The sequence below is a fragment of the Serinus canaria genome, chromosome Z (genome assembly GCF_022539315.1).
Source record: "Serinus canaria isolate serCan28SL12 chromosome Z, serCan2020, whole genome shotgun sequence".
NCBI lineage: Eukaryota > Metazoa > Chordata > Aves > Passeriformes > Fringillidae > Serinus > Serinus canaria.
The window spans coordinates 32,689,113-32,716,466 of record NC_066343.1 but is presented as its reverse complement, the minus strand read 5'-3'; the positions used below and the strand labels follow the sequence as shown (position 1 = coordinate 32,716,466).

At 43.0% G+C, this 27,354-nt stretch overlaps 1 protein-coding gene across 5 annotated transcripts in view; it reads left to right on the top strand.

Annotated features, from left to right (window-relative positions):
* The window catches only part of ABCA1 (ATP binding cassette subfamily A member 1), a 93,600-nt gene extending 68,630 nt beyond the window's left edge, over positions 1–24,970 (top strand). For 2 of the 5 annotated variants that reach the window (XM_018920931.3, XM_018920932.3), the window contains exons 17-50: positions 250–454; positions 980–1,093; positions 1,520–1,718; positions 2,234–2,365; positions 2,882–3,021; positions 4,024–4,161; positions 4,703–4,923; positions 5,349–5,421; positions 5,953–6,155; positions 7,171–7,219; positions 7,885–7,998; positions 8,327–8,478; positions 8,907–9,031; positions 9,402–9,500; positions 10,650–10,839; positions 10,996–11,090; positions 11,458–11,490; positions 12,039–12,144; positions 12,843–12,917; positions 13,311–13,480; positions 14,416–14,593; positions 15,119–15,234; positions 15,322–15,466; positions 16,783–16,906; positions 17,487–17,616; positions 17,750–17,870; positions 18,042–18,104; positions 18,568–18,674; positions 19,081–19,222; positions 20,434–20,568; positions 20,800–20,903; positions 21,029–21,121; positions 21,315–21,558; positions 21,724–24,970. In XM_018920931.3, coding sequence (XP_018776476.1) covers positions 250–454; positions 980–1,093; positions 1,520–1,718; positions 2,234–2,365; positions 2,882–3,021; positions 4,024–4,161; positions 4,703–4,923; positions 5,349–5,421; positions 5,953–6,155; positions 7,171–7,219; positions 7,885–7,998; positions 8,327–8,478; positions 8,907–9,031; positions 9,402–9,500; positions 10,650–10,839; positions 10,996–11,090; positions 11,458–11,490; positions 12,039–12,144; positions 12,843–12,917; positions 13,311–13,480; positions 14,416–14,593; positions 15,119–15,234; positions 15,322–15,466; positions 16,783–16,906; positions 17,487–17,616; positions 17,750–17,870; positions 18,042–18,104; positions 18,568–18,674; positions 19,081–19,222; positions 20,434–20,568; positions 20,800–20,903; positions 21,029–21,121; positions 21,315–21,558; positions 21,724–21,864 — 4,476 coding nt within the window. In that variant the 3' untranslated portion in view covers positions 21,865–24,970. The remainder of the gene's footprint in view (positions 1–249; positions 455–979; positions 1,094–1,519; positions 1,719–2,233; positions 2,366–2,881; positions 3,022–4,023; positions 4,162–4,702; positions 4,924–5,348; positions 5,422–5,952; positions 6,156–7,170; positions 7,220–7,884; positions 7,999–8,326; positions 8,479–8,906; positions 9,032–9,401; positions 9,501–10,649; positions 10,840–10,995; positions 11,091–11,457; positions 11,491–12,038; positions 12,145–12,842; positions 12,918–13,310; positions 13,481–14,415; positions 14,594–15,118; positions 15,235–15,321; positions 15,467–16,782; positions 16,907–17,486; positions 17,617–17,749; positions 17,871–18,041; positions 18,105–18,567; positions 18,675–19,080; positions 19,223–20,433; positions 20,569–20,799; positions 20,904–21,028; positions 21,122–21,314; positions 21,559–21,723) is intronic. The other 3 variants (XM_009096082.4, XM_018920934.3, XM_018920933.3) reach the window with 3 other exon arrangements.
* The last annotated feature ends 2,384 nt before the right edge of the window (positions 24,971–27,354 follow it).

The window sequence follows — 27,354 nt, the reverse complement described above, 5'->3', positions numbered from 1 at the left end:
TTGCAGGATAATCCAGAGAGTAAGGAAAAGAAGATAGGGAAACAAACAATTCTGGGTGGAGGTCCAGTAGATATCTCAGGCCTCTTGGAACCTAGATCAAATATGCTGCTCTGTATCTGGAAATGCAGTGCTGGTCCCTGGAACATGGACATTGTCCATATCAAAAGTCTCTTATTCTTGTGCTACAACCGAGATGACTAGTGGAGAGTAGATGTAAAAAAACTCTGTGTTCATGCCTCCCATTTTCAGAGCCTGCTGTCTCCAGTAGCCTTTGGTTTCGGTTGTGAGTACTTTGCACTGTTTGAGGAGCAGGGAGTTGGTGTTCAGTGGGACAACTTCTTTGAGAGCCCATTGGAAGAAGATGGCTTTAGCATCACCACATCGGCTGTCATGATGCTGTTTGATACCTTCCTGTATGGAGTCATGACCTGGTACATTGAATCTGTCTTCCCAGGTGAGGTCTACTTCTGAGAGATAATCATGTCTTAAGGCTTTTAAATAAATCCTATCACCCTTTTTACTTGCTAAGCTAAGGCAAATTTGGCCCATTTTTAAGCAGAGCTATGTAAAAATCATGGGGTAAAACCATATCAGACCAAGGTTGTTGCTTGCTGCTAGTAGTGAGTGTTGCCCAGCACAGAAGCATGACCCCATTGTGGCCATGGCTGATCTAGCCCCAGAAGCTTTGCTGTACTTTGCTTGTTCCCTCCTCTAAAGTTCACAGACTGTGCTGTAAGAGTGGAGTTGAGTATCAGTATCACATGTGCTACTAAGTACCTTTCACCATAGGGCTTTTAACCCTAAAGTGAAGTTAGATGTCTCTTACCCAGAGTCTGTCAGTGTCTTCATATCGAAAGATTTCTCCTTAGCACATCATCTGGAGGCTTACTGTGGGTGGAGTACTTCCCTTCTTGTCCTGAAAGCCAATTAAAGAAAAGGGACAGATGCACTCAGGCTCATGTAATGCTTTTGTTTTTAGGCCAGTATGGGATTCCCAGACCCTGGTACTTTCCTTTCACAAAGTCATATTGGTTTGGGGAGGAACCACAGGATAGGCAGCGCCCACATCCTGACCAGAAGGGGTCTTCAGAAGGTAAGTGCTGGACACAGAGCCTTTCTATGGTGAAGTGTTAAGGTCTGCCTTTTTCTGAAATGAGAGTCCAAGGACAGCAGGAGCAGTACTGGATAGGTGAAATTGGTCACCCTTTTGTTATCACACTTTGCATATGCTGATCAGGTGTGTGCATCCAGATAGACCCAAGGTACTTTGCCCACCTGACTGCAGCTGGCTTATGGAGTCGAGAAGGCCTTGTGTTTTTGCTGACCATGATAAAACTGGAGATTTCCAACTCCCAAATAAGCCCAGGAGAGAGACAATAACTAAATGACAACTTCTGTGGAAGATTCCTATCTCTGAGGAAGAAAGTGGTCAGTTCTTCATATAGCTCATTCCTTCACAGGCTTGGGGGAGTGTGATGTCTATTAAAACTCCAATGCAATTTCTGTTAAAACCTATCAGGTCTCTCTACTTTTTGTTTTCTTCCAGTGTGCAAGGAAGAAGAGCCGGCACATCTGAGTCTTGGTGTTTCCATCCAGAATCTGGTCAAGGTTTACCGTGATGGCAAGAAAGTTGCTGTAGATGGTCTCACACTTAACTTCTATGAGGGACAAATCACCTCCTTTCTGGGACATAATGGAGCAGGGAAAACCACTACCATGTAAGAACAAAATAATGATTTCAGACAGTAGGAAAGTGACTGAATACTGGAACTCCTATCCATATAATAGAGATAACCATAGAACTGCAGTGTGCAAGCTGGTGCAAACTAGAATGCCTCTGCTGATTAATCTAGTTGTGCTGCTGCCTTACAGATATAGGGGACTGGAACCGCAGGGGGTTCAGGTTGAGGCTGGGTCAAATGAATCTGTCGGTGGCATTTTGTGGTAATGCCATTTGTGATTCTGACTCACCAGTGAAAGAAAGCAAGTTGGTACTGAAAGAACAAGAAGCTTTTAGAGAAAAAAAATCTTTCCTTCAAGCAGCCATGTGGGTGTTCTTTGATCACCACTGGAGCTGATTTGTGGTTTGGTTTATTTAAAACCCATTAGTGAGATGTTTTTCAGGCTACTTTCTTGATATGGGATCCCCCAGGGTTTCCACCTACTCTTAATTCAGCCTTCCACTGTTTCCTAGTTCCGCTGAACCTGCTGATCTGTTTTAATTTTCTTTCAGGTCCATTTTGACTGGCTTGTTTCCCCCAACTTCGGGTACAGCCTTCATCCTGGGCAAAGATATCCGCTCTGAGCTTAGCACCATCAGGCAGAACCTGGGTGTATGTCCACAACACAATGTGCTGTTTGACTTGTGAGTATCATCTGGGATATGTAGGACTGATGCTATCCAACAGATGTTTGGGATCTCTAGGATACAGCAGTGTGCTTTTGGCTTTGACAGTCCTTTTTCTGTGTTTGCATGGTGCGAGACAGTGGGGTGATGTGGGATTGGTGCAGGAACATTCTGTTTATTAGCACATTCCTGAGTGCCTGGGAATGACCAGCAAGAGCTTACACTTTAATCTTTCATGTCTGTTAATGTACTCCACTCAGCTAGGCCAAGTGTTTCCCTGCTGCCTAGTGATTTAGGTTGTTTGTGGTACTGTCAAGCACCCTTTAAAAAGGATTTTTTACATCGGTGCTGAATAGAGCCACACCCTGAAGTCAGGCCCAAACTGAGTGCACCCAGTCTGTGGCTCCTTCCTGAAACCTCAGCCTTAGAGATGTTTTCCTGAGGAAACAGAAATGCCTGCAGTAATGCTGATAAAAGGGATGATTCCCAGTATGGTGCTTTCAACTCTGCCCTGAGGCTGCATTTGTTCCCTAGGCTGACTGTGGAGGAGCACATCTGGTTCTATGCTCGGCTCAAAGGGCTGCCAGAAAAAAAGGTGAAAGAGGAGATGGAGCAGATGGCAACAGATGTTGGTTTGCCCCACAAACTGAAAGCTAGGACAAGCAAGCTCTCTGGTAGGTTCAGATCTTTTACATTTCTCAGCCTCAGAAACACTCCACTAGCTTTTGCAGAACCTGTGTTATGGACCTTGATGGGATCCTGCAATTATATATAGACTACTATAAAATTAAGCTTTTGAGGAATTCAGTTATTTATTAAGTACCTAATCAGTGTATCTTAGTAAACATCACAATCTTGCACAGTCTCAAGCTATCTAATGGCCATAACAAGTCTCTCACTTTCTCTAAGCATTTTATATTTTTTTTCCATCGTGACATAATTCAGCTGCATTTGCTGTGTGTTGTCCAAAGCTTAGTAATATATTTAAGGTTTATGAGTTTAGGTCAGGATGGCTTGGACCATAGTCTACAAGTCTCTTGCTGTTTGTGAATCATATATGCATTCCTTATGCTGACTTCTGCCCCTTTGGTTGGTGACCTGGAGTGACCTTTGTTCAGTAGGGGCAGAATTCCTGTGTCAGTCTGTACCAGATACTAGAGGGACTGACATGCCTTTGTCTTACTCAAGTGTCAGTACAGGCTGCACATTTGACTTTGGGGAGGGAGAGCAGATGACCACAGTTGACTTTAGTATTGAGGAATGCAATATAATTCCTTTGTGTTCCCTCTGGAACACTTCTGTGGAAGGGGAGTCTCATGGGGACTTATTTCTGCAGCTCAGGCTCTGGAGACCTGTGTTCCAGATCCCCAAATATGCTTAGGCCTCCAAGCTGGCGATTTGCTACCCCTGGTGCTGAGACAGTATAGTTCACTGTGGGCATGCAAGGTGTGGTTCCCTGCAGTAGGAGGAGAGTTAGACTCCACTGAGGAAAGACTATCCAGATGAATTATCCACTGTCCAGAAAGTGGTGGGACCCTGAAGGCCTGAAACAGCAGCAGTACTTGTTCTCCTCAGTCTGCTTTCTTTCAGAGAGCTCATTATCCATCATACTGGAAGTATTGCTGTTCAACTCATCTCCGCATCAGCCTGAACACATCTTTCTTCTTGCCTGACAGGTGGCATGCAGAGGAAGCTCTCTGTTGCCTTGGCTTTTGTCGGTGGCTCCAAGGTTGTCATTCTGGATGAGCCTACAGCTGGGGTGGATCCTTATTCTCGCAGAGGAATTTGGGAACTGCTTCTGAAGTATCGGCAAGGTATGTCATCTTTACTTCTAATAAATGTATTGAGGAAGGCAAAATAAAATCAATCTGATTCTTGACTGTTCTCAAAATAGCAATGTGTCTTTGCAAATTTATTATTGCCTGCACCAAGGAATCAACAAAGACCACGCAGGACAAGGATGCTCAGATCTCTCATCTATATATATCTTTTTCCTCCTATTCATGTTAGAAATTCATGAACAAACTCTTTTACTGGGTTATGACAGAGGGCGGGTAAAGTCAGAAAATCACCCTTAGTGTGCAGCAATGTCCTGTTCTGCTCCATGCAACCAGCCTTGCAGACATGAAATTAAACCTGCCTTTGCTGAGCATGACAAGAGCCAGCAGACAGTGAGGAGAATAAACCCATGACAGCAGTTGTGAATCTCCATACTCCTGGTCTTGTTCATAGGACCCAAAATTGTGGCATCAACCTCCCATCCAACTTCATGGCAAGATGCAGGTGATTGTGGCTCTGGTGTGGCAGCACAGGTTTGTTTGGCTTAGCAGCCACGTCTTCCTTGCTCTCTTCCAGGTCGCACTATCATTCTCTCCACACACCACATGGATGAGGCAGACATTCTGGGGGACCGGATTGCTATCATTTCTCATGGCAAGCTCTGCTGTGTTGGCTCTTCTCTCTTCCTGAAGAACCAGCTGGGAACAGGCTATTATTTGACCCTGGTCAAAAAAGACGTAGATTCCTCTCTGAGCTCCTGCCGAAACAGCAGCAGCACAGTTTCCTATCTGAAAAAGGTACAGCTGGCCTTTTCTGCTCATGTTTATTCTTTCTTTGTGAAATCTTGGGTTTTTGGAAGCAGCAGCTAAGATTTTCTATGGTAGAATGTCTTAAAGAAAATCCCTTGTTCTTTAAAGGAAGTGTTACTTGTGCGGTGGGTACTGTGCCAGTCCATATTTAATTAAACTGTTGTGCGGGACATACATCCCCATTATAGTTTCTTTCAGTGACAGTCCTCTCGAGCTGATCAGAGAGATACAAAATAAGTGAAGTATACTTTTGTAACACTCACTTCTATACCCATCATCTTCTGTTTTAGCCCTTTGTGGTGCTATGTCACCATCTGCAGCATCTGGTGGGACTTACTTAGTATGTAGCATCTGGTAGGCCCCATTTTGAATAAACAGCAGGAAATAATGTTTGTCTTCTCTTTTGTGACCAGGATGACAGCGTCTCCCAGAGCAGCTCTGATGCTGGCCTTGGCAGTGACCATGAAAGTGACACATTGACAATAGGTGAGGCTTGGAAAAAAAAAATTAGGATTGAATTCCAGTTGACATTGCCCTGTAGCTCGCCTTGGACAGCTGCCTTAATCTTATTGCTCCTAGGGAGCTACAGTCTTGAGAAAATTATTAAATTCACAGTGATGGTATTTTAAATATTGGAATGCATTTCTTGAGTGAGACATCTTCAATTCAAGCAGTTCTGAGATATAATAAGAAAATATTATGTAGTTGTGTGGCCTGTTAGCAGTATATAATGTTGGTGAGCTGTACATCAATGATTTATTTGCAGATCTTCCAGTAGCATGTACAAGCTCTCCCAAGTTCTGCACATAAGAAATATAGCCAGGCTTTGGTCCAGGCTTTTATCCAGTCTTGTGTTAAATTAAAAAGAAATGACACTTCATGGAAATGAGCTTCTTTCCAGAGATGTCCTATTTGTCCTCCTTTTCTTCTAGCAGGATTTTTAAGGCTGAGCTCTTCTTTCCTCATAAAGAGTGGTAACCAGAACAGAACTATCTTTTATATTTTTTTTTCCCCTAGATGTGTCTGCAATTTCAAATCTCATTACAAAACATGTTCCTGAGGCAAGACTGGTGGAGGACATAGGTCATGAATTAACCTATGTCTTGCCATACAAAGCTGCTAAAGAGGGAGCTTTTGTGGAGCTGTTCCATGAAATTGATGACCGTCTTTCTGATCTTGGCATTTCCAGCTATGGCATCTCGGAAACTACTCTGGAGGAGGTTAGTGAGCTGCTGATTCCTGTTTGTCTTGAGCTAGGCAGAAGGAATCATGGCAGAATTAAGAATGAGATGAAGCATTATTGCTTCCTGTAAAAATTGACAGAACAGGCAACTTTGCGTTCCTCTCCAAATTGGATTGTCTTCTGCCCTGTGTAAGAGTGTGCTCACAGAGATGTGCATTAAAAACTGAAACGTGGTACAGACAAGCAAGGACATGTCCTGTGTGCTCATCTGCACTTTGCTGAGATATCATGTGTAGGTTTGCCCCTGATTTGGCTTCTAATATCTGTGTTATTTTTAGGGATGCTTTGTGTTGCATTTAACTGAAAACATACATTTCAGTGCTGTATATATACATTATGTAAACACTTCTCTAAATTGTTGTTGTCTCTAAATTGTTGTTGTGCCCTTGTCAGGGATTTTTAATGGTTTCAGGGTTTGTTCCATGTGACTGTGTTCCAGCTGCCAAGTCTCTCTTTCTTTATCACAGAAGCATCATGCACATTATCTCTGTGTAGAATCTTTATTTGTTTATTTTTAAAGAATGATAAGGGAAACTGAAACAGTTTCCCTTTGTCACTTACTGAGGATGCCCTCTAAGTCCTTCACAGCTGTGAAGACCTTGGTTGTTATCTACAATTTGAAAATGGGTTATTTCTGGTTTAGGAGAATCCCTGAGCTCCATGAATGTACCTATTTAAGCAAGAGCTGTTAGAAATGGGGAAATATGAGATTCACCAAGTTTAGTTACTAGGTCTGTTTCTGAGACACAGGAAAGAGCTCATGTTTGAGATGGCCTACGAACTCCAATTGGAAAGGGAGAACAGCTGGTAGCAGTCTGGCTCCTGGAAGCTGGACAGAAGCCACAAAGTCCATATTGCCATCATACAGAGGATAAACTCAGCATCCTCAGTTCTCTCATTGAACCTGCCAGTCTCACATGGCATCTTCTGAACCAGTACCCACAATATCTCTCCTCTTTTGATTTTCACTAACAGTTATCATTCCTTTTTAGATCTTCCTGAAAGTGGCTGATGATAGTGGTGTGGATGCAGAAACCTCAGGTGGGTGTAGTTGTCCCCTACAGAAGTGACACATACCAAGGTGTGACAGAGCCTGACTGAGACTGAACTGAAACTCTTCTGTTCTAGTATTTTCAATGATCTGAAGTAGCTGGGTTTAGTGTATTTAATGCATGCTTTTATGTGCTGCAAAGGTCAGTTGACTCAGTTGGTAGCATATTTATTTTGTGATAGTCAAGAGTTTCTGTTGTTTGTGTATATGGCAAATTACTTGACACTGTTGTCTGCTCTGAAGAACTCCTGATGCATCAGACAGAGTAGGGTCCAAATTACTTTCTCTTTCTGAGAGCAGATCACTGCACTGAGTGCTCATAACAGCAATTGCACTTGTAGTCACATGACTACGTATGACTCTCATGTGGAAAGTGAGAGTTTTCTTACAACCTGCTCTCCTGGGAGAAAAACGAAAAAGGTGCCAAGTGCCCTAGAAGAAGTTTCTGGACATCACAGAAAGTATGGAGCAAAAAACATGACCCATTGCAGAATGACAGTCTTGTTTTTGTTTTTACCTGCATTGAAGTCACTCCAGATCAACTCTTCAGTTTGCAAATGGAAGACATGTAAAATGAAAATTATATTGCTTTGTTTTTTCTTGAGCTAGCTGGAGATTGAAGCAGTACAGGTAACCATAACTGCATTATTTTCAGATGGTACCTTGCCAGCCAGAAGAAACAGACGTGTGTTTGGAGACAGACAGAGCTGCCTTCGTCCGTTTACAGAAGATGATGCATTTGATCCTAACGACTCAGACATAGATCCAGGTACTGCTAGAGTTCAAGCCTGTTTTCTTTCTGTGGATGCTGTTTCATATTATAGGTACTGTGGTTCTGAAGGCTGAGTCTGCCAAAGAAGTGGTGTTGTATTTGCCTTTAGAAATAGTGGACAGTGCAGGATGCACAGCCTGCTCAATCCTCCCATTCAAAGCTCAGAGATAAGGGAGAAAACACATTCATGTAAATTTCTGTTATTACTGCTGACTATGCATTTTTTTTGTTGGTGAGTGAGAGTGGCTCCTCCAGCCATCACCTTGTATCTTCAGCACAGAGAGTATCTCTGAACTTTTGAATGAGGGTCATTTCTTCTTGCTAGCAGAATCCAGAGAGACAGACCTTCTCAGTGGCATGGATGGGAAAGGCTCCTACCAAATGAAGGGCTGGAAGCTCACTCAGCAGCAGTTCATGGCTCTGTTGTGGAAGAGGATGCTCATTGCCAGGAGAAGCCGGAAGGGCTTTTTTGCCCAGGTGAGAGCCTCCAACGTGAGCAAAGTCCCTCATGAGGGTCAGCTCTGGACAGTGTTTTGTAGTCTGAGTTGATGGTTGCCTAAAAACCTCAAGGGAATGCAGATAACCAAAATTAGCCTTCACTGCACATGAGGGGAAAAGAGTTGCGTGATAAACCATGTGATTACAATATTCTTGCACAGCAGAATTTAATTTTGCCTTTGAGAACAGCATTTGCAAGCTAAATTCTCTGCAGCTGAAGTGAATTCCCTGATTAAATGACAAGATAGATCTTGCATTGGTGTCTAGCACTGCTTTGGTGTAAATAGCAAAGGTATTCCTGGGAAACTTTGAAAAGTTTTGATCCAGTAAATGAATCATATGTAACTCCTGATGCCTCTGGAAACATTTGCTTATAAAAAGGATGTTGTTTTTCCTTACAATTTCAGATTGTGCTGCCAGCTGTCTTTGTGTGTATTGCTCTCATGTTCAGCCTGATTGTTCCTCCTTTTGGAAAGTATCCCAGCCTGGAATTACAGCCCTGGATGTATGATGAGCAGTACACTTTTATTAGGTATGTTTTGTGTGGCCTATAAATTATCTTCTTTGTGAACTTGGGTTACTGTGTTCCTTAACACGTTGTTTTGAGTTTCGTGCTTATCTCAGAAGCACATTTTAAAGGTGAGTTGTGGTATTTTCTTCTTCGACCTTTAAATGCCAGCTCTAAGTACAGGCAAGGCCATATCCATTTCTGCATTAGGTGACTCTCCTAATAATACTGTCTACAAAGACTTGGAATGTGTGTGTGCTCTTAGGCCAAGCATTCTTCAAGGGCAAATCCCAGCCCACATCCTTTCACTGTGCTCTTGGCCTTGCTCTATTGCTTCTTTTGCTGTGTGCTTATTACCACACTGACTAATAGTGTTTTTCTGCTATTCCCATAGCAATGATGCTCCAGAAGATGCAGGCACTCACAAGCTTTTGGATGCTCTTCTTGATAAGCCGGGGTTTGGGACACGCTGTATGCAGGGACATTCCATCCCGTAAGTAGAACTCTGGGCTGGGAACAGGAAGCATATCCCTGGTAGCTCTAGCTGACTTCAGAAAATTATAGTAATGTCAGAGCAAGACTTAAGCCAAAAGAGTTGTAATTACATTCAGTTTTTCTGCTCAGAACCTTTTTAAAAGTTGCCAGCCCTCAGTCTGGCAAGGAAGTTGAGGTTTGAGTGCAGGTCTTTGATGACAGAGATGGAAAGGAGAGAGCAATGACTCAAGTTACTGTTTGGTCCCAAACACAGTAAAGGACCTGTTTATGTTGGTGTATGTTGTTGACAGTAGCTATTCCCACTTGTTTCCAGCTGCATTAGAAACCTGAGTTAGCACCCCACAAACACCAGCAGAAGCAGTGGAAAGCCAGACAGCATTTGTTATTTCCTAACTCTAACACCTGATTTGATGCACAGCCTTGGGCAAGTCACTGAAGCTCTAGTCTGTAAACATAAAAGAGGTGCACTCTCCAAGAGTCCAAGATAGTGTGTCCAGAAGACCTGCAGCTCATATTCACAGGATGATGGGGATGGAGGCAAGGTGTCTGATATAATGGCCAGTGGTGGAAAGTAAACTGCATCCTTCATAACAGGCATGAAAGCCGAGCTATTCCACCAATGGGCAAAAAGCTGCCCACTGCTATCTTGGAAAAGAGCAGTGTTTTGATGCCCCAAAGGCAGAAATATATCCAAGGAGTCATCCAAGAAGATTGCTGTGATCTTAAAATCACAGGATATCTGAAGTTAGAAGAGACCCATGAGAATCATTGAGTCCAACTATTGTCTCCTTAGAGGATTACTTTTAACTAAACCATGTGACTAAGTGCATTCTCTGGATGCTCCCTGAACTCTGGACGGTGTGCCTGCTGGGACTGACTGAAACAAAGCATTTAATTATAATGCAAAGAGGGGAGTGTCTGGCCCTACAGTGTTGGCCAGCCCCAGTTTCTTTGGCAGTGGGATCTGTTAAAAGCCGCAGAGTCTGATCTGTTGCTCTGAGCTGTTTGTCTCTGTGAGGTCAAGCTCCTTTGAGAAACACGCTGCCTCTTCTGGGGACTGTGGAGTTTGATCTGGAAGTCTCTTGTAAGCAAAGACCATCATATTTACCTCAAAAACTGCTTTTTTCTTGCCTTTTTCCATACACAGGGACACTCCTTGCGCTGTAGGGCAGAAGGAATGGACCACTGCTTCGGTCCCAGAGTCAGTGCTGGATATCTTCCTGAAAGGCAACTGGAGCATGGAGAATCCTTCCCCATCTTGTGAGTGTAGCAGTGAGAAGATCAAGAAGATGCTGCCTGTGTGCCCCCCTGGTGCCGGTGGTCTGCCACCCCCACAGGTAGGAGGGAGCTCAGTGTTACTGCAGTGAGGAATGCTCCTGAGGAGCAGAGTAGCTAGGTGCGATTCTTGCATGCAGCATTGTATGAGATTTATTTCTCTGGGCACCTGTGTTTTCTGATGAGCATTTATCTTGTGTTCTCACTGGTGACACCAGCGTGAGCAAGACACAGCTGACATCCTCCAGAATCTGACAGGCCGCAATATATCGGACTACCTAGTGAAGACCTACGTGCAGATCATTGGGAAAAGGTAGCTGTTGAACACTACCCCTTCCCTTCCCAACAAACACTGCTTGCTCTATGGGTGATGTACAGATCAGGCAAATAAGCCTGGGCAGCCCAAACTCTTCAGTAGAGAGCCAAATCCACTCAGATCCTCAGAGACCCCTGATCCTCAGCTCAAGGGATGCTTCTGCTTTGTGAGTGATTCTGTGTGCTGACCCTCCTAGGCAGTTTATGGGGAAGCCTAGGGATTACACTTAAGAGGAATGCTGGGAGTTGTATCAGATGTGAGAGGCTATTGCTCTCTTTACCCTGGCCATGTCCCTGCAGGTTTGTTAGGTCTGTCTCTCTTCTGCTTCCATGTATGATATATCAGCTCTTTTTTCTCTCTGCAGCTTAAAGAATAAAATCTGGGTGAATGAGTTCAGGTGAGTTACTGCATTTTCCTTAGCTCGTATATGTCCATTAAACCTCTACCATAGAATTTAACAGGACACATCCACCCTGCTTTGATGTTTGTGTTATAGGACTCTTAACTGGCAGATTTTGGAGGATGATGTTTAAGGATAAACTGGGACAACCCCAGAGCACTGGATAGCATGTCTGCCTTATGCAGGGAGCAGTCTTGAAAAGATTTGCATGACCAGCATGCTGGTAGTCTATTCTGTGAGGTGCTATTCTTCCAAGCAAGGGCAGCAGGGAGACATCCTGCTTTGCCTGCAGCAGAGAATAGCTGACTTTGGACAGCATGCTGAGCACTCATTATATGAGGGTTTAACCTCAAGAGGAGAAGACTTCATGGCTAAGCAACCATGTAGGAGAATAAAAGTCATCCCTTTGTGTTAGACTGGAGACACTAGCCTTGGGTGTACTGCAGGAAGAGGAGACACAGACATGGAGTAGGGATAGGGAGTAGTGTTTTGTGGAGGTCCATGAATAGTCATATCTTAGCATCCCTTTCTGTCTGAACTTTCAGGTATGGTGGCTTTTCCTTGGGAGCCAGCAGTTCCCTCGTGCTTCCTCCAAGTCATGAAGTCACTGATGCCATTAAACAGGTGAAGAAAATTTTGGAGCTGGCACAGGTGAGCAGTTGTCCCCCATAAGCCCAAGATGCACTAAATACTGAGTCTTGCTACTTGAAAGCCGTAAAATGAGGAGCCATGTGTGTGTTAGCTGTGTTCACTCACTTCTCCCCACTACCTCTTAGCTGGGATCTCCCAGGCTGTTGTCTGGGAGTAGCAGAAGTCTTGAAGATACACTCAGCTAAAGCTTGCCCAGCCCATGTTGCTGATGTGGGTTCTGCCCAGCACCAGTCACAAGCCAGTGAGGATTGCAGACATCTGAATGTTTTGTGGCAGGACAGGGTGGGCTGTCTTGGGGAATTAAGAAGAGGTTGCTGCCGTCTTCAAAACCTCAATTGAACCTGTGCTGAGTCTGCCCTGGCTCAGAAGAGAATTTGGGCCACTGTTTTCATCTGAAACTGCCAGCCTGCAGGGTGCAATGTCTCTGAAGGTTGCATGCAACTTTGGTTAATACGTTTTGCTGGGGAAAAAAACAGGCATAAGACTGACCCTTCTTACCAGCGAGACTATGGAAAGGAAAGGTGAAGGGAAATCACAGTTACTCAGCCTTCTTACCACCTCCAGTTTGGTGGGTAGAGGCTGTTGAATTGGCAGAAAGCTGTCAGAGCTGTGAAAAACATTGTGTAGTCTCTGCTAGACCCCAGGGCATAATAAAGGTATTCTTAGAGGGGAAGTAACTGTCCCTTTGCTATTTGCAGGGGAGTTCTGGGGATCGATTTCTCAACAGTTTATCAAGTTTCATGAAAGGCCTGGATACAAAGAACAATGTGAAGGTAAATCGACCAATCCTCATTTCTGTGCCTGCTGTTTGAAGCTCTGGTGACTTGGAGTCATAGCAGTTTCTATTGGAAAACTTTGTAGACCAGAGTTCTCTGTATTTACTAGTGGAGTAAATGTAGCTTGTTGTTTTATGTGGACCTCCTCAAAATCTGTTTCTCCTGTGGAGTCTAGGCCTAAATGCCAAAAAGAGTTCAATCAGTGATAGCTTCCAGAAGCCTCTTGTGTTTATTGATTAAACTGTGTGTTCTGCCCCTGAGCAAGCTAGCTGGAGTGATATGGAAAGAAATATGTGCTCAACAGAGAAAGGGATGTTCTGAAGGGCTTAGAAAGCTTTTGGGTAGCTGATGTACCTGGTGCCTTTCTGATGCTGATGTGGTGTCTTGTAGGTGTGGTTTAACAACAAGGGCTGGCATGCCATTGCATCCTTCCTGAATGTGATCAACAATGCTATCCTTCGGGCTAACCTCCACCAGGGTGAAAATCCCAGTGCTTATGGGATCACTGCCTTCAATCACCCACTCAACCTCACCAAGCAGCAGCTCTCTGAAGTAGCTCTGTAAGTTGTGACATGACTATGGATGTGTTTGGGCTCATTGCTGATGACTGAAAACAGGCAACATGGGAGGTTTTGGACCTACTGGTGGACAGTCAGTGGCCTCTGCCATCTATACTCTTAACATGCAGGCCTTATTTTCTCTGGTCTGGGGAGGTGGCAACCTGTGCTGCTGAGAACTTGCTGTTGAACAGCACTTCTGTACAAACTTTCTCTGTCCTTGAGTCCCTGGAAGCTGGAGTTTTTAAGAACCAGTCCTTTTCAGGAATCACACTTTCTGCAACTCTAGGAAATCCCTCTCAGCCATCTTTAGAAAGGTGTGTCACCATAAATATGGTCATTCTTTTGTCCTCATCATTTGACTAAGGACCTCTGATAGGTCCTGTTGAGTCTTGCCCACTGTCTCAGGCTGGGGGGCACACAGTAATGCACAGGGTTAACTTCACTGAGCCATCGACTAGTCCACTCTCACTATAATCAGAGTCAGAACTCATAATTTGTGTGCATAGATATCCTTAAATCCATAAAACAGTAGCAGATAATGGGCAGATACTTCTCAACTTTGAAACAATACCAAAAAAAGACAAACTCCAACAACCCCAGGAAATGGATTATGTGGGAAAAAAAGTGGTGGTAATAAGGAAAGTAGAAAGCAGTCCATTATGCTGAAGTTATTAACCAGTCTGCAGGTTGTGATGCTGTGCTTGAGATGCCAACAGACTGTATATGTTCCCTTTGTTATATGGCTGGAGAAGAACTGTGGAGTTAGGAGAATCTTGCATGGTAATTCATTACTCAGGATTCTGAGTATAAGGACAGACTAATGACAGCAGAAGAAGAAATAATTTCTGCCCTGCCCTGCGTGAGCTGCCTTATTTCATCTCAAAGGAGTCAGTACCAGCATACAAACAATTTGCTTTCTTCCTTTTTTTATCCAGGATGACCACCTCTGTGGATGTCCTTGTGTCCATCTGTGTGATCTTTGCCATGTCCTTTGTTCCTGCCAGCTTTGTGGTTTTCCTTATTCAGGAACGTGTCAGTAAAGCTAAACACTTGCAGTTCATCAGTGGTGTGAAGCCTGTTATCTACTGGCTGGCCAACTTTGTGTGGGATATGGTAAGGACTTAGACTGGGCTAAACTATCCTCTGTTCTGTTTTTCCAAGGTCTCTTGAAGTGCACAGTGCAGTTTGTTCCAGCGGGTACCACATTATTTCAGTGAATAACAACTGTGACTATGACTTTTGTGTTTTCTCTTATGGAGCAGTGCTTCATCTCAGTGGGTCAAGGGGTACAACAGAGGATGGAAGGACAACCATAAGCTCAATCATTAGCATTTATTATGTCACTCTAAAATACTTGTCAAAAATGTTTGTTTGTGTAGCCCCTTGTTCTGCTCTGTCCAAAGCAGGTTTTCTCAACCTGTGGTGCCTGAAACCTCTGAGAGTCTATTGACTACTTCTAGAGGGACCAAGAAATGTAAATTCATGTGTACTGTATTATGGTTCACACATATGACACTTTTAAACAGATTTGGGAACACTGAAGAGTTTTGAAAACTATTGGATTAGAGCAGAAAAAAAATCTCTCCTTTTTTTATGTCATCTGGAAAGAAATCTAAAGTCATGTTTTTCACCTTCTAGTGCAACTACATTGTTCCCGCCACACTAGTTGTCATCATCTTCATCTGCTTCCAACAGAAGTCCTATGTATCCTCCTCCAACTTGCCTGTGCTGGCTCTCCTCCTGTTTCTCTATGGGTAAGGGATTTCTTATGAGAGGATGACTGGGAAGGCTCTTGGACGTGGAAGGTTCTTACCTGATGTTGCTGCCTTTTCTCTTGCCAGGTGGTCCATCACCCCTCTCATGTATCCAGCTTCCTTTGTGTTCAAAATCCCTAGCACAGCATATGTTGTCCTGACCAGTGTGAACCTCTTCATTGGCATCAATGGGAGTGTGGCCACCTTTGTCCTGGAGCTCTTCACCAACAATGTATGTTTTTCCAGAGGCTCCTCAACTGCCTTGTTACAGTTGCTACAGTCTGGTTCCATGTTGGTTCCATGTTGGTACAGGTTCCTCATCTGGTGCCTTTAACAGCCAGATCTCCAGAAAAGCTAGGCACTGTACACATTAGCTTCAGCAACAGTTTAAACAAGGTTCTTCTGGAAATGGGTTAAAGCCCCCTTTTGAAAAGCTCACGGAGTATTTAAGGTGGGGAAGAAGCTCCTGAGATTGTCTAGTCCAACCTCCAGCTACAACACTGTATTGGGTTTGCATGGCCTCATTTTTTGTAGTGGGGGGCAAGGTCAAACTGTTAAGAGCAGGTTGCTCAGAACCATTGGACTTGAAAATTTCCAGGGAGAGACTCCACAGTCTTTCTGGACAACTTTTTCCACTTTTCAGTCATTCTTAGGGTGAAAAAAGAAATAGAATTTTCTCATGTTCAAATGGAATTTCTTGTATGTTCTTAAAGAAGGGCATTTTCCATCTACGAAGGCCATTTAATCACCCAGCTATTTAGTTGCCCTAAATTTTGTCTCCTATTGTAGATATCTCTCTAACTATGGGAGCTTAGGCACTTCAGTTTTTCAACACCAGATGCCTCCTGGGGAAGGTTCAAGTTCCTCTCATGCTTGTAGACAACACAAGACGTCTTAGCAAGCCCTGTTTGACCCACAGTGGTGTGAAGTGTTCCTTGTGGGAGGAGGCTCAGGAGATACCCTGGGAGTTACCTGTTGATTGTACCTCTTCCTGTGGGCATAAGGGCGCAGTCCTTGATGAGGCTTCCTTTTGTTACAGAGCCTGGTCTAGCTCAGTAAAAATGAGTACATGCTCAGGGATGAGTACCTGGCAGAACAGGAACTCAGGGTGCTATCAGTTCAATCCATGGACTAAGCCAGCTATGAGACAACAAAGGAAAAGTATTAGAGCTTCCAGTATGGGACAGGGAGAAACTCCCTGCAGCCACTGACATAACCAGTTTGTTCAAGTTATTAAACTTCCCTGTGTCCTCAGCCAGTAGCCTTTTTGCATGTTGTTGTTTGCAGATGCTGCAAACAGACTGTGAGTGTTTGGAAAAACCTTTTATTGCATTTTGCTTGTTAATAGTGTTGTGAGCAACACAACAACACTGACTGTCCAGAGGAGCCATGGCTGTGGCTCTTGGGAGAACATTTCTAATCCTTGGATTTTTGTGGGGCTGCAGTGGGAAAGGGAAGGAGGGGTCAATGACAACATGGGTCACTCCTGGGAGGTGGTGGCTGTTTTTGCTCAGCTGGCTCACTGGCACTTGAATTTTTTCTTAACAGAAGCTGAAGGACATCAATGACATCCTGAAGTCTGTCTTCCTCATCTTCCCTCACTTCTGCCTGGGCCGGGGACTCATTGACATGGTGAAAAACCAGGCTATGGCTGATGCTCTGGAGAGATTTGGTAAGTTAAATTGTATTTCACATAGACAATGGCCTGAAAGGAATGGACAAATCTAGAGTCTGCTCCAGACAAGCAGGAACTGAAAGTGCACAATTTGCAGCACAGACCTGGTCAAACTTGGCAAGTCATCATAGCCATCCACTCTTAACTTGTTAAGAGAAACTGGTAGATAGATTCAAAGATTTTTGAGTTAAGACCATTAAATAAAAATGTGTAAAGACAATTGCATGGATGTCATTAGGCCTAGTGTAAGGAGTGGCTGAAGTTCTGGAAAGCTGGATGGATTTTTTCCTGGCATGCAGATGTCAGGTCTGAGTCATAGTCTTTCTGTGCTTCACTAACCTTTTGGACAGGTGGGTTAGCTCTTTGGCAGACTGAATTCTCTGGGCCCAAGTCCCAACTTTGCTACAGAAAAAATGTGCAGCCACAGTGGGCCTCTTGTGTGGTCTAACCTTTCCCTCCTGTAACTGGCTGATCATCAGTTGTCCCGGTGCCCAACTTGGTGACCTCTGCTGGAAGAAATGCTAGCCTGCTCCCCTTGCTCTGGAAAAGTGATTGTGCTTCTAATCTATTTTGGCAGGAGAGAATCGGTTTGTGTCCCCTTTGTCATGGGACCTGGTGGGAAGGAACCTCTTTGCCATGGCTGTAGAAGGTGTGGTGTTTTTTCTCATCACAGTGCTCATCCAGTACAGGTTCTTCATCAAACCCAGGTAAGTTGTCCTCTCTACTGTGCTGCTACAGGCAGGTGAAGCTTTCATTGGTGTCACCTATGAAATGGGGAGAATACTACCTATGAAGGCCCTGTCATTTTCTGCTAAGGTTTTATCATGTTGCTTTCTTCAGGCCTGTTTATGCCAAGCTGCCTCCTGTGAATGATGAAGACGAGGATGTAACCAGAGAGAGGCAGAGGATAATTAGTGGAGGAGGACAGAGTGACATTTTGGAAATCAAGGAGCTAACCAAGGTGACAGAACTTCTGAATTCGTACTTGTTGACATAAAACTATGCAGTTCACTGTGCCTTACCAGAGGAATTTAGTGGGATCAAAACTGGATCGAGTTGGAAGTACTGCAGATGTACAGCTCTGATTAGAATTCTTTGACATTGTCCTCTTTCTTTTTTCTTATGGTTTTAGATTTACAGAATGAAGAGAAAGCCAGCAGTTGATAGGATCTGTGTTGGAATCCCCCCTGGAGAGGTAAGCTTATTTGTTAAATGGATTGTTTTGCTATTACTGCAGTATTTAGGAGCCACATGACAGCACAGGGTGGAGTAAGATCAAAATCAGATGAATGTTCAAATTGCACTAAAGGAAAGTAGAAGCTGGAGCAGTTTCTGGTTCTATGTGTCTCTGCCTTTAAAGAAGATATTAACTCTTAGTGTCTGGGACCAGAAGCCAAACTCCAGAATGCAAGGTTTGGCAGAGATCAACTGCAGTGACAGGGTATCAAGGTGACATCATAGCTTGTTCATCTTCCCAGCCTAAAGGTTTACTTGATATAAAAACCGAGAAGTTTGGGGTTTTTTTCCTGAAAATTGACCTCAGGGTCCCTCTAGCTGTACTCAGGGTCAAGTTTGCTTCTTCCCATCTTGTCAGTGCTGAAAACAATGCAGTTGGATCCTGTTCTCAAATACACTTTGCTCATTTATTATTTCCCTAGTGCTTTGGACTTCTGGGAGTAAATGGTGCTGGCAAGTCGTCCACTTTTAAGATGCTAACTGGTGATACAGATGTGACGGGAGGAGAAGCTTTCCTCAAAGGAAACAGGTGAAAGACAGTGCATATTTTCTCTGCTTTCCCCTTTAGTTTTAACAGCTTTTTTTCAAAACTCTGAAAACATCAAAACTCTCTTCCACTTTTCCTGTTTGCAGCTCTTGGCATTTGTTTCAGCCCTTGTTTGAGTCTGGTAAAGTATGTTAGTGGTTTAGGAAAGTTGGTTTAGTCTGGTAGTCATTTCTTTGTAACAGCTCTTCCAAGTTTAAATTTTTTTTTTTTTTTTTAAGGAGGAGAAAAGGGAGAGAGATAAAAAGTAACTTGATCAAAATGGATTTCTATGATTCTGTGTTTTTGTTAGTTCAGTAATACCAGGAACAATGTTTCACACTGTTTTAACGTCTAAATTAGCAGCGCATGCTCGTGAAATCCTAACAAAGGCTTTTTTTTTCTTTTACAGTATTTTGTCCAACATCCAAGAAGTCCATCAGAACATGGGCTACTGCCCACAGTTTGATGCTGTTAATGAACTGCTGACAGGGCGAGAGCACTTGGAGTTCTTTGCACTCCTGAGAGGTGTTCCAGAGAAAGAAGTCTGCAAGGTAAATGAAACACCACAGGACCCACCCCAGTGACCAACTTGCAAGTTCTTGCTTGCATGCACCCTCCCTGCAGCTCATGTAATGCCAAGCTGTTGGAGATACTGTATGGTGAAATCTGCCCCCGCCCCCTTTCCTTCAGGGAAACCCAAGAGTTCCTCTGTTTTTTCAGTGTTGCCTGGAAAACTGTACTAAATGGAAGGGCAGATAATTTGGGTCCTGTCTTCTCATAGTGAATGCTCTTTTCCACTGAACAACTTTCTTCCTTTAAGAATTTAAGGGCTGTGGAGCTGCAAGTCATGCAGGACCTCAGTCACTGTCAAGTGTTAATTCTCTCAAGTCCCTGGAAACAAACACGCTATAGCTTAGCAGAAGCCTTGTGCTGAGTTTTAAAAGCTTTCCAGTTGATCATGGTGCATCATTAAAGTGCTGCTATTTCAGCAGAGATGAGGTTACAGTAACAGTCTTTAGGCAATCGATGACAGCTGCCAGTACCATGCAGCACCCTTCTCAGTTCTGTTTCCTGGAATTAACAGTTTTTACTGTAAGGAGACCTGAGTGCTCTAGGTGGATGATATTTAGGGTAACGTCCAAGTGGCTTGAATCCTTCTGTGAGGGTAAACATGATGGGTGGAAACTGCAATCTCCTTCTAAGATTGCTGCCAAGTTCTTCCATGTGATGTTCTTACCAGCTTCATATAAAGAGGGACCCAGTTCTGGGTGTGATTTGAGTAGTAGCTGAATCTCTTCCCCATAACGCACTGCAGGGCAGCAATGCCTGCCTGTTGGCACCATTAGGGATACTGCTGAACAGCAAACCAAATTCCATCTATCCAAATTCCATCTATCCATGGTGCACCGTGGTGTGGCAGCTGTGAGTCAGTAGTGTCCATGTCCCTGCTGTAAGCCCACAGTAATAGGAAAGCTCACTGAAGCTGGTGAAGTTGGTTAAGGTGGCTCAGCTGATGCTGAAGTCATGCCCACCAGCTGATAAGCTGCAGCCATTTGATTTTTCAGGCCCCCTGGGGACAGGGTTACATATATCCTGATCCAGAGGTGCACAGGGGGTTTCAAAATCCATATCCATGCCGCATAGATCCTCAGATGAATGGCCCTTCTGAAAGCTGCTTTTGAAGCCAAAGCTTGTAAGAAAAAGCTCTTTGTGCAGATGTTGCTATGCTTGATTGAAGGTGATGTTGTGCTGTGTGTCACAGGTTGGCGAGTGGGCAATTCGGAAACTGGGCCTTGTGAAATATGGAGAAAAATATGCTGGGAATTACAGTGGAGGGAACAGACGCAAGCTTTCCACAGCCATTGCCCTCATTGGAGGGCCACCTGTGGTGTTCCTGGTGAGTTCACAACCTTTGCACATCAATATTTTTCTTGAAAAATAGAAAAACATGTTGAAATGAAGACTAATTAAAAATCCGGTGCATAAATTACTTTGTCATTTTAGAAAATAAATCAAACTTGCTTATTTTCAATGTTTCCATAATCAGGAATGGACAGGTCATTTCAAAGATGAGGTATTTTTCATCAGAATGTAGTAGCATAATCTGTTTTTTGTATGCCTTCTGCAGGACGAGCCAACAACAGGGATGGATCCCAAAGCACGTCGCTTCTTGTGGAACTGTGCTCTGAGTGTAATCAAAGAGGGGAGATCAGTGGTGCTCACATCTCACAGGTGAGTAGCAGCCCACTTGTGTCATACCTTGGCTTTTATATCTGCCAGGGCTGATGTAAGCTCAGCCTTTCTGCCCTGCCCTTCAATGCTGTTTGCAGTACTAATGAAGTTATTTCTGCCTGCAGCATGGAAGAATGTGAAGCCCTGTGCACTCGCATGGCAATAATGGTGAATGGGCGATTCAGATGTCTGGGTAGTGTCCAGCACCTAAAAAACAGGTAGGTGGGGTGGTTTTTTGCTTACACCACAGAGTTTGCATTTTTAGGAAGATACAGTTCCTGAGCTTAGTTAGGCTAAGCTCCTCATGCAGCATTTCCATTGCTATTCTGACTATAGGAAATGTTGCTGGATTTTTAGCATCACGTGTATTTCAGAAGCGCTTAACTCTTGTACTGACATTTTTGTTTGCAGGTTTGGAGATGGTTACACCATAGTGGTGAGAATTGCAGGGTCAAACCCAGATCTGAAGCCCGTTGAGGACTTCTTTGGGCATGCCTTCCCTGGAAGTGTCTTAAAGGAAAAACATCGGAATATGCTGCAGTACCAGCTTCCCTCTTCACCATCCTCCCTGGCCAAAATATTCAGTATTCTCTCCCAGAACAAGAAGAGACTCCACATAGAAGACTACTCCGTTTCTCAGACCACACTTGACCAAGTAAGTTTTTAGTAACCTGGATGCCAAAAGTTTCTTTGGCAGAGGTAGGAGTACAAATGAAGTAGAGTACTGAATCTCAGGACTATTTCAGGATATCCAGTGCTTAAAATGCCATGAAATCATGAAATCCTATGGTAGTGTTTGACATGGCCTTTTTTCTTGTAGGTTTTTGTAAATTTTGCTAAGGACCAAAGTGATGATGACCATACTAAGGACCTGTCATTGCACAAAAACCAGACTGTGGTAGACATTGCAATCCTCAACTCCTTCCTGCAAGATGAGAAGGTAAAAGAAAGTTGTGTGTGAGGCAATTTCATCAAAGAGATTGATGAGCAGAATGCAAACTTCCTTTTCCTGGGATAGGATACTCCCAAAGAAGCTAGAGGAAAAGCAACTGGACACTCTACTGAAAACCATTCAATGCAATGCAATTCAATGCAATGAAAACAATTCCTTAACAGGGGCGGTGCCTCATGGAGTCGTCTTGTACTGTTCTCCAGTGAAAGACTTGAACTTAGCTCAAAACAGTATAACTCTGAAGCTGTGGTAAAGCACCCACAAGATGCTGTGGGCTTTCAACTATACTGTATCTTGTTCTGTACAGTATGTTTTTATTAGGGTTGCTAAAATAATTCATTAAGAAATCATGGCCAGTGGTTATTTACAGATATTCAGGACATGCATGTTTTAGTCCTTAGAACATTCATGTCAGGAGTGGGAATGTGCTGGTGCTATATCCATTGCTGGCAATGAATGCACCAAAACAGTCCATGGCAAGAAAAGTCACCACCAGTGTTGTAGCCTTAGGTTGTAAAACCTTACCTGTAAAAACTTACAAGCTGGCTTTCTCTAGGCTGGTGTAGGTCAGTGGTGACAAAGCTGAGGCCACAAAGCAGTACTGTGCAGGTGGGATGGCAAGAGACAGGGCATCATAACCACACATCTTCATCAGCAAGTGGCGATAGGCAGAACTGTGAACCCTCCAAATGCATGATTGTCCCACCAGCATCACAATCAACAACATATTCTGACTAGGTGTTTGTGCAGTTAAGTACTTTCCTGCTCCTCTGAGGTACTGTTGCAGCTGCATGAACGTCTAGTAGAAAGAAGTGGGTGAGAAGCAGACATAGGGTTTGGACCACAGCAGCAAACTCAGTAGTTGTACAAGCTGCCAATGCCAAGAGCAAATTCTAAATCATGAGCTGTCACTCAGATTTGTAATATCTGCTCTTTAACCCCTGCTTTGCACCAGAAAGGTACCCAACATCTGGAATTACTGCTTAGCACAAGCATGTTGCTGTTTCTGGCTTTGCCAGATAAAACTAGAAGTGAGATGTAGATTTTTTTTTTAAACAGTATTATTTATGACTTTAAATAGGTAGGTAGCATAATTAGGGATTGGAAATGCTTTCAGTTGATCTTTGTAGCCATGGTATTTCTTTACATTATGCCTGTAATGCTATGCTCTCTTTCTGTCCATGTAGTGGATAGCTGCATTCATGATCTGACCATGTTCCAGATTCTAGCAATCAGCTGCTATCTGCAAACAACTGCAAGTTGTTCACCTAAAATTTTCCTGTTTGGAAACTGGTATAATATTAATGTGTAAGTTTCTGCTTCTGTTGTGCAGTGTAGTTTCAGTCATTAGGTGATCCCTAACTGGAGTATACACCCTTATTATACATGTGACAAACAACTGTTTCAGTAAAAAAATCCCCCTGAAAAACAAGAGAGTTCAAGATAATAGTGGTACGGTTCATCAGTCAAGTTTTTCAAGTTTTACAAAACCAGACTAATATTAGAGGGGAAATTATATAGTAAGAACAACCAATTCTTGTTCACATTGTACAACGGTCATGGGAGAGTATGCTTTTAGGGCCCCTCTGTGTTGCTTTTACATTTGAAAATTGGTTCAGTAATGTGGTTTGAACACAAGTGCAGTTCCTGAGCTGTTCCTGTGTGCCATTCCTCTGCCTTAAATACCCACAGAGGTTCTGCACTAGTTTTGATGCTACTCCATCAATCAGTCATGGACCATTTTCTTCTGTGAATGACCATAGCAGCCCAGCAAATACTGAAAAGGCTGACATGAACCTTTTCATGAAGAAGATTAATTATATATTTCCAAATATACTTGGTAACACTGACCAACTCAACATTTTTAAAACACAGTTAAATTAAGTTCTTTGTCCCTCTATGTCCTGCCTTGAGGTAAAGTAAGAGCTTAGTACAGGCTCTGCTGAAGTGCCTTTTTCATACTTTTTTTTTTTTTTTTATCTGTATAATTCATTGCTAAGGGGATTGAGAAAAGGAGTGTAAAGGGGATTGGTATACCTCACTGAAAACATACTTTGTTATTACCTTTATGACATCATCACTCTATGGGGATGAGTTACAGGGTGATGAATACACCAGACTTCCAGGTGCAGAAACAGCAGAGCTACAGCCATGACTACTCTGGAACAGGCTGCAATATGTTGCAGTATAATTTAAACAAGTAGCATGTCCTGGACGCTTGCCACTACTAAAAGTCGCTATTACAAATCAGCATTACTGAAGTGAAGGGCTAATGTTTTGCACTGCAGCAAGCTAGTGCATGTAGAACTAGAACGAGTTCTAGGAGGATTCAGATTTGGTCCTGAAAGGGCTGTGGTTTGCTCTTGGTAACTGCTCATTTAAATTATTCGTGTATCAAGAAACAACAGTTACATGGTAATACACTTTCCTTAGGCCACCAAAAAGATTCTTGATTCTATTGCCCCATGACTGTCATGCTTACAGGGTCTGCTATCTGTGACAAAATATTGCAGTAAGTGTGGATATTAACCAAACTACTTCACAGCTCTGATTGGCATTGTTTGTACTGAATAGACGGCATAATGCAACACTGGCATGAAGATTGGTCATGGAATATGATCAGACAGCCACTAATTTTTCCTTAAGTATGTGTTGGGAAAAAATCACTCTAGAGTCATACACATTATGTGAACCTCTTTTGATAATGAAACTACACTGAGGTGTTAACTTATTTTAAACTTCAATAGTATTGACATGTTGCATCCCTCTCTGTAGTACATTTGTATTTCAGTAAGGAGTTGTTGTATTTTCCCATGGTTAAACAACCACTGTTGTGCTTATCTTTCCTTCCTGAATTATAGTTGGTCCTTTGTTCCAAGCACTTTATGCTATCTGTAATGGGATCTATTTTTGCACTGGAATATCTGTTAACTTTGCAAAAATCTAGAGAGATTTCACAACTGAAATTTCTAAGTTAAATCCTTAAATGGACATTTTCATTAAAAGAAAAAAAAAAGTATATATATTTGTATTTGCTAATATCTGTTATGTGAAGTATTAAAAGGCACTCTAATTGCCTTGTATTAAGTAAAAAAATAAAGCTGTTATAGCACCATTGGTCTCCACAAGTGTAATTTTTGTATTTGCTATTTCAAGGAGCACTGCTAGAAGCTTTTAGTTTTGCCTGCTTTTATTTTGCTGTTAACTTTGATGCATGAGATTTCAGTAGCTCTAAAAACAAGTACGGAGTAGATATACTATTTTCAGATAAATAAGGAGATGCAAGATATAAAGGTAAGTGCTCCATTAAACTTTAAGTCAGTAAATGAAAAGGTCTCTAGCAAGTGATTGGTTAACTGTCAAATCCACGTACAAAATATAACAAACTTCTCTGGATGTTTAAATTGCAACTCAAGTACCTGCCTCTGGATTTTTATTACAGATATGTGAGTTGCTGATTGCTCCTCCTTGTTAAAAACACCCTATACACTCATTTGATTTTGAACAGCAGTTTACAAATAAAAGCAGAATAATGGTGTGATTGCTCAAGGATAAACTGATACTAAAATGTTGTCTGCTACTACCTATATTATCACCATCAACCAAGCTCCAGTATCTAACCAATTCCTGGAGTTACACTCATCAGGAAAATTCTTCCTGATATAACCAAATTAGAATTTCACAGAATCAGAATATGCTGAGTTGGAAGAGACCCTAAAGGATCACCAAGTCCCATTCCTGGCCCTCCACAACATCATCCCCAAGAATCACACCATATGCTTCAGAGCATTGTCCAAACACTTCTTGATCTCTCTCAGGCCTTGTGCTGTGATCACTTCAATGGAGAGCCTATTACAGTGCCCAGCCACCCTCTGGGTGAAGAATCCTTATCTAATATCCACCCTGAACCTCCCCTGACACAACTTCAGGCCATTCCCTGAGGTCCTGTCACTGGGTGACAGAGAGGCAATTTCGGTGTCTGCCCTTCCTCTTCCCTCAGGAGGAAGTTGTAACTTCAGTGGAGTCTCCCCTCAGTCTCCTCCAGGCTGAACAAACACAGGGACCTCAGATGCTCCTCATTCACTTCCCCTCAGGGTCCTTCACCATCTTTGTTGCCCCTCTCTAATGGCTTAATATCTTTTTTACATTGTAATGATGCCTTGGGATTTTAGTGTTTTTATTTTTCATATATTTGTAATCCTGCAATTCTTTTATATAAACTCCATATAGAATATTAAATACTGTTTTCCCATTTTGGTCGGACTAAACAATTTCTCTCCGGGCCTAGGAATCAAGGACACCTTATTTTTTTAGGCCCTACGAAATATAAACAAAAGTGAGTTGGGAGAGCAAACTTGGGGTAAATTACTTCATTACCTAGAGATGTAATTGGAAGATTAACCCCCAATCTGCAAATGGACCAAACTTACAAAAGTATGAAAGCCCATGACCGTAGTTCATTTTTGGGTGCAGCCAAAATCTTCCTGAAATGTATCTTGAAGGCCCTTCAATAAATATAACTGCTTTTTATTGTCCCTAATTTTGTCTGGCCCCTGTTTTTAGGTGGTCCCCAAAGGCATCAGTGGCATCAGTGATGCTGCCCCAGTGCAGAGCAGAGCAGGACAATCCCCTCCCTTGCCCAGCTGGTGATGCTGTGCCTGATGCACCCCAGGACAGAGCTGGCCCTCCTGGCTGCCAGGGTGCTGCTCACTCATGTTCAACTTGCCACAGAACAGGACCCCCCAGGGCCCACTCCTGTCTTGTTCCCCAGCCTGTCTGTACAGCCAGGCTTGCCCTACCCCAGGTGCAGAATCTGGCACTTTGAACTTCATGTGGTTGATGATTGCCTAGGCCTCTTAATTTCCTGGGTTTTCTGTTTTGACCTAGTGTCCAGCTGGCACCTCAGGATAAAGCACACCTCTAACATCTTGAATGTTCTTTACTCTCAGTTCTGGTGTTACAGAAAATAGTTTTAATTAAAAAAAAGAAAAACAACCAACCAAACAAAAAAAACAGTGAAACAATTCTTCCATTCAAATGAAGAAAAAGTCTTTTTAACTCTTCCCCACTTTTCAGCCCATATTTTTTTTAGTTAAAAAAAAAAAAAATCTTCCTTTAAAATAACTGTTGTAAGGCAATGTTCTGAACGATATACTGGTTCATCAGCTCTTGGTACCTTCAAGGGACCTGTTACAGTCCCTCAACTACAGCAGCCACATCCCATGCACCCACCTGGGACACAAGCATGATGTCCCAGAGCTTGTTTTAGTGCTTTCTGTGAGATCCTAATGCACTTTAAAGAAGCAATAATCACTAAGCAAACTGCACTAAGATACTTCAGTACTCAATTGCTCATTGCAGATCCACAATTAACATGTAGAAAATCCTCCCAAGTGCTCTGCAATTTATAGTACCTATAAATTACAGAAGAGGGTGCTCTGTACTACTGTATACAAAATAGAAGTTTGACTTCTCAGCCCATGTGCCTTCTGCCTTGTT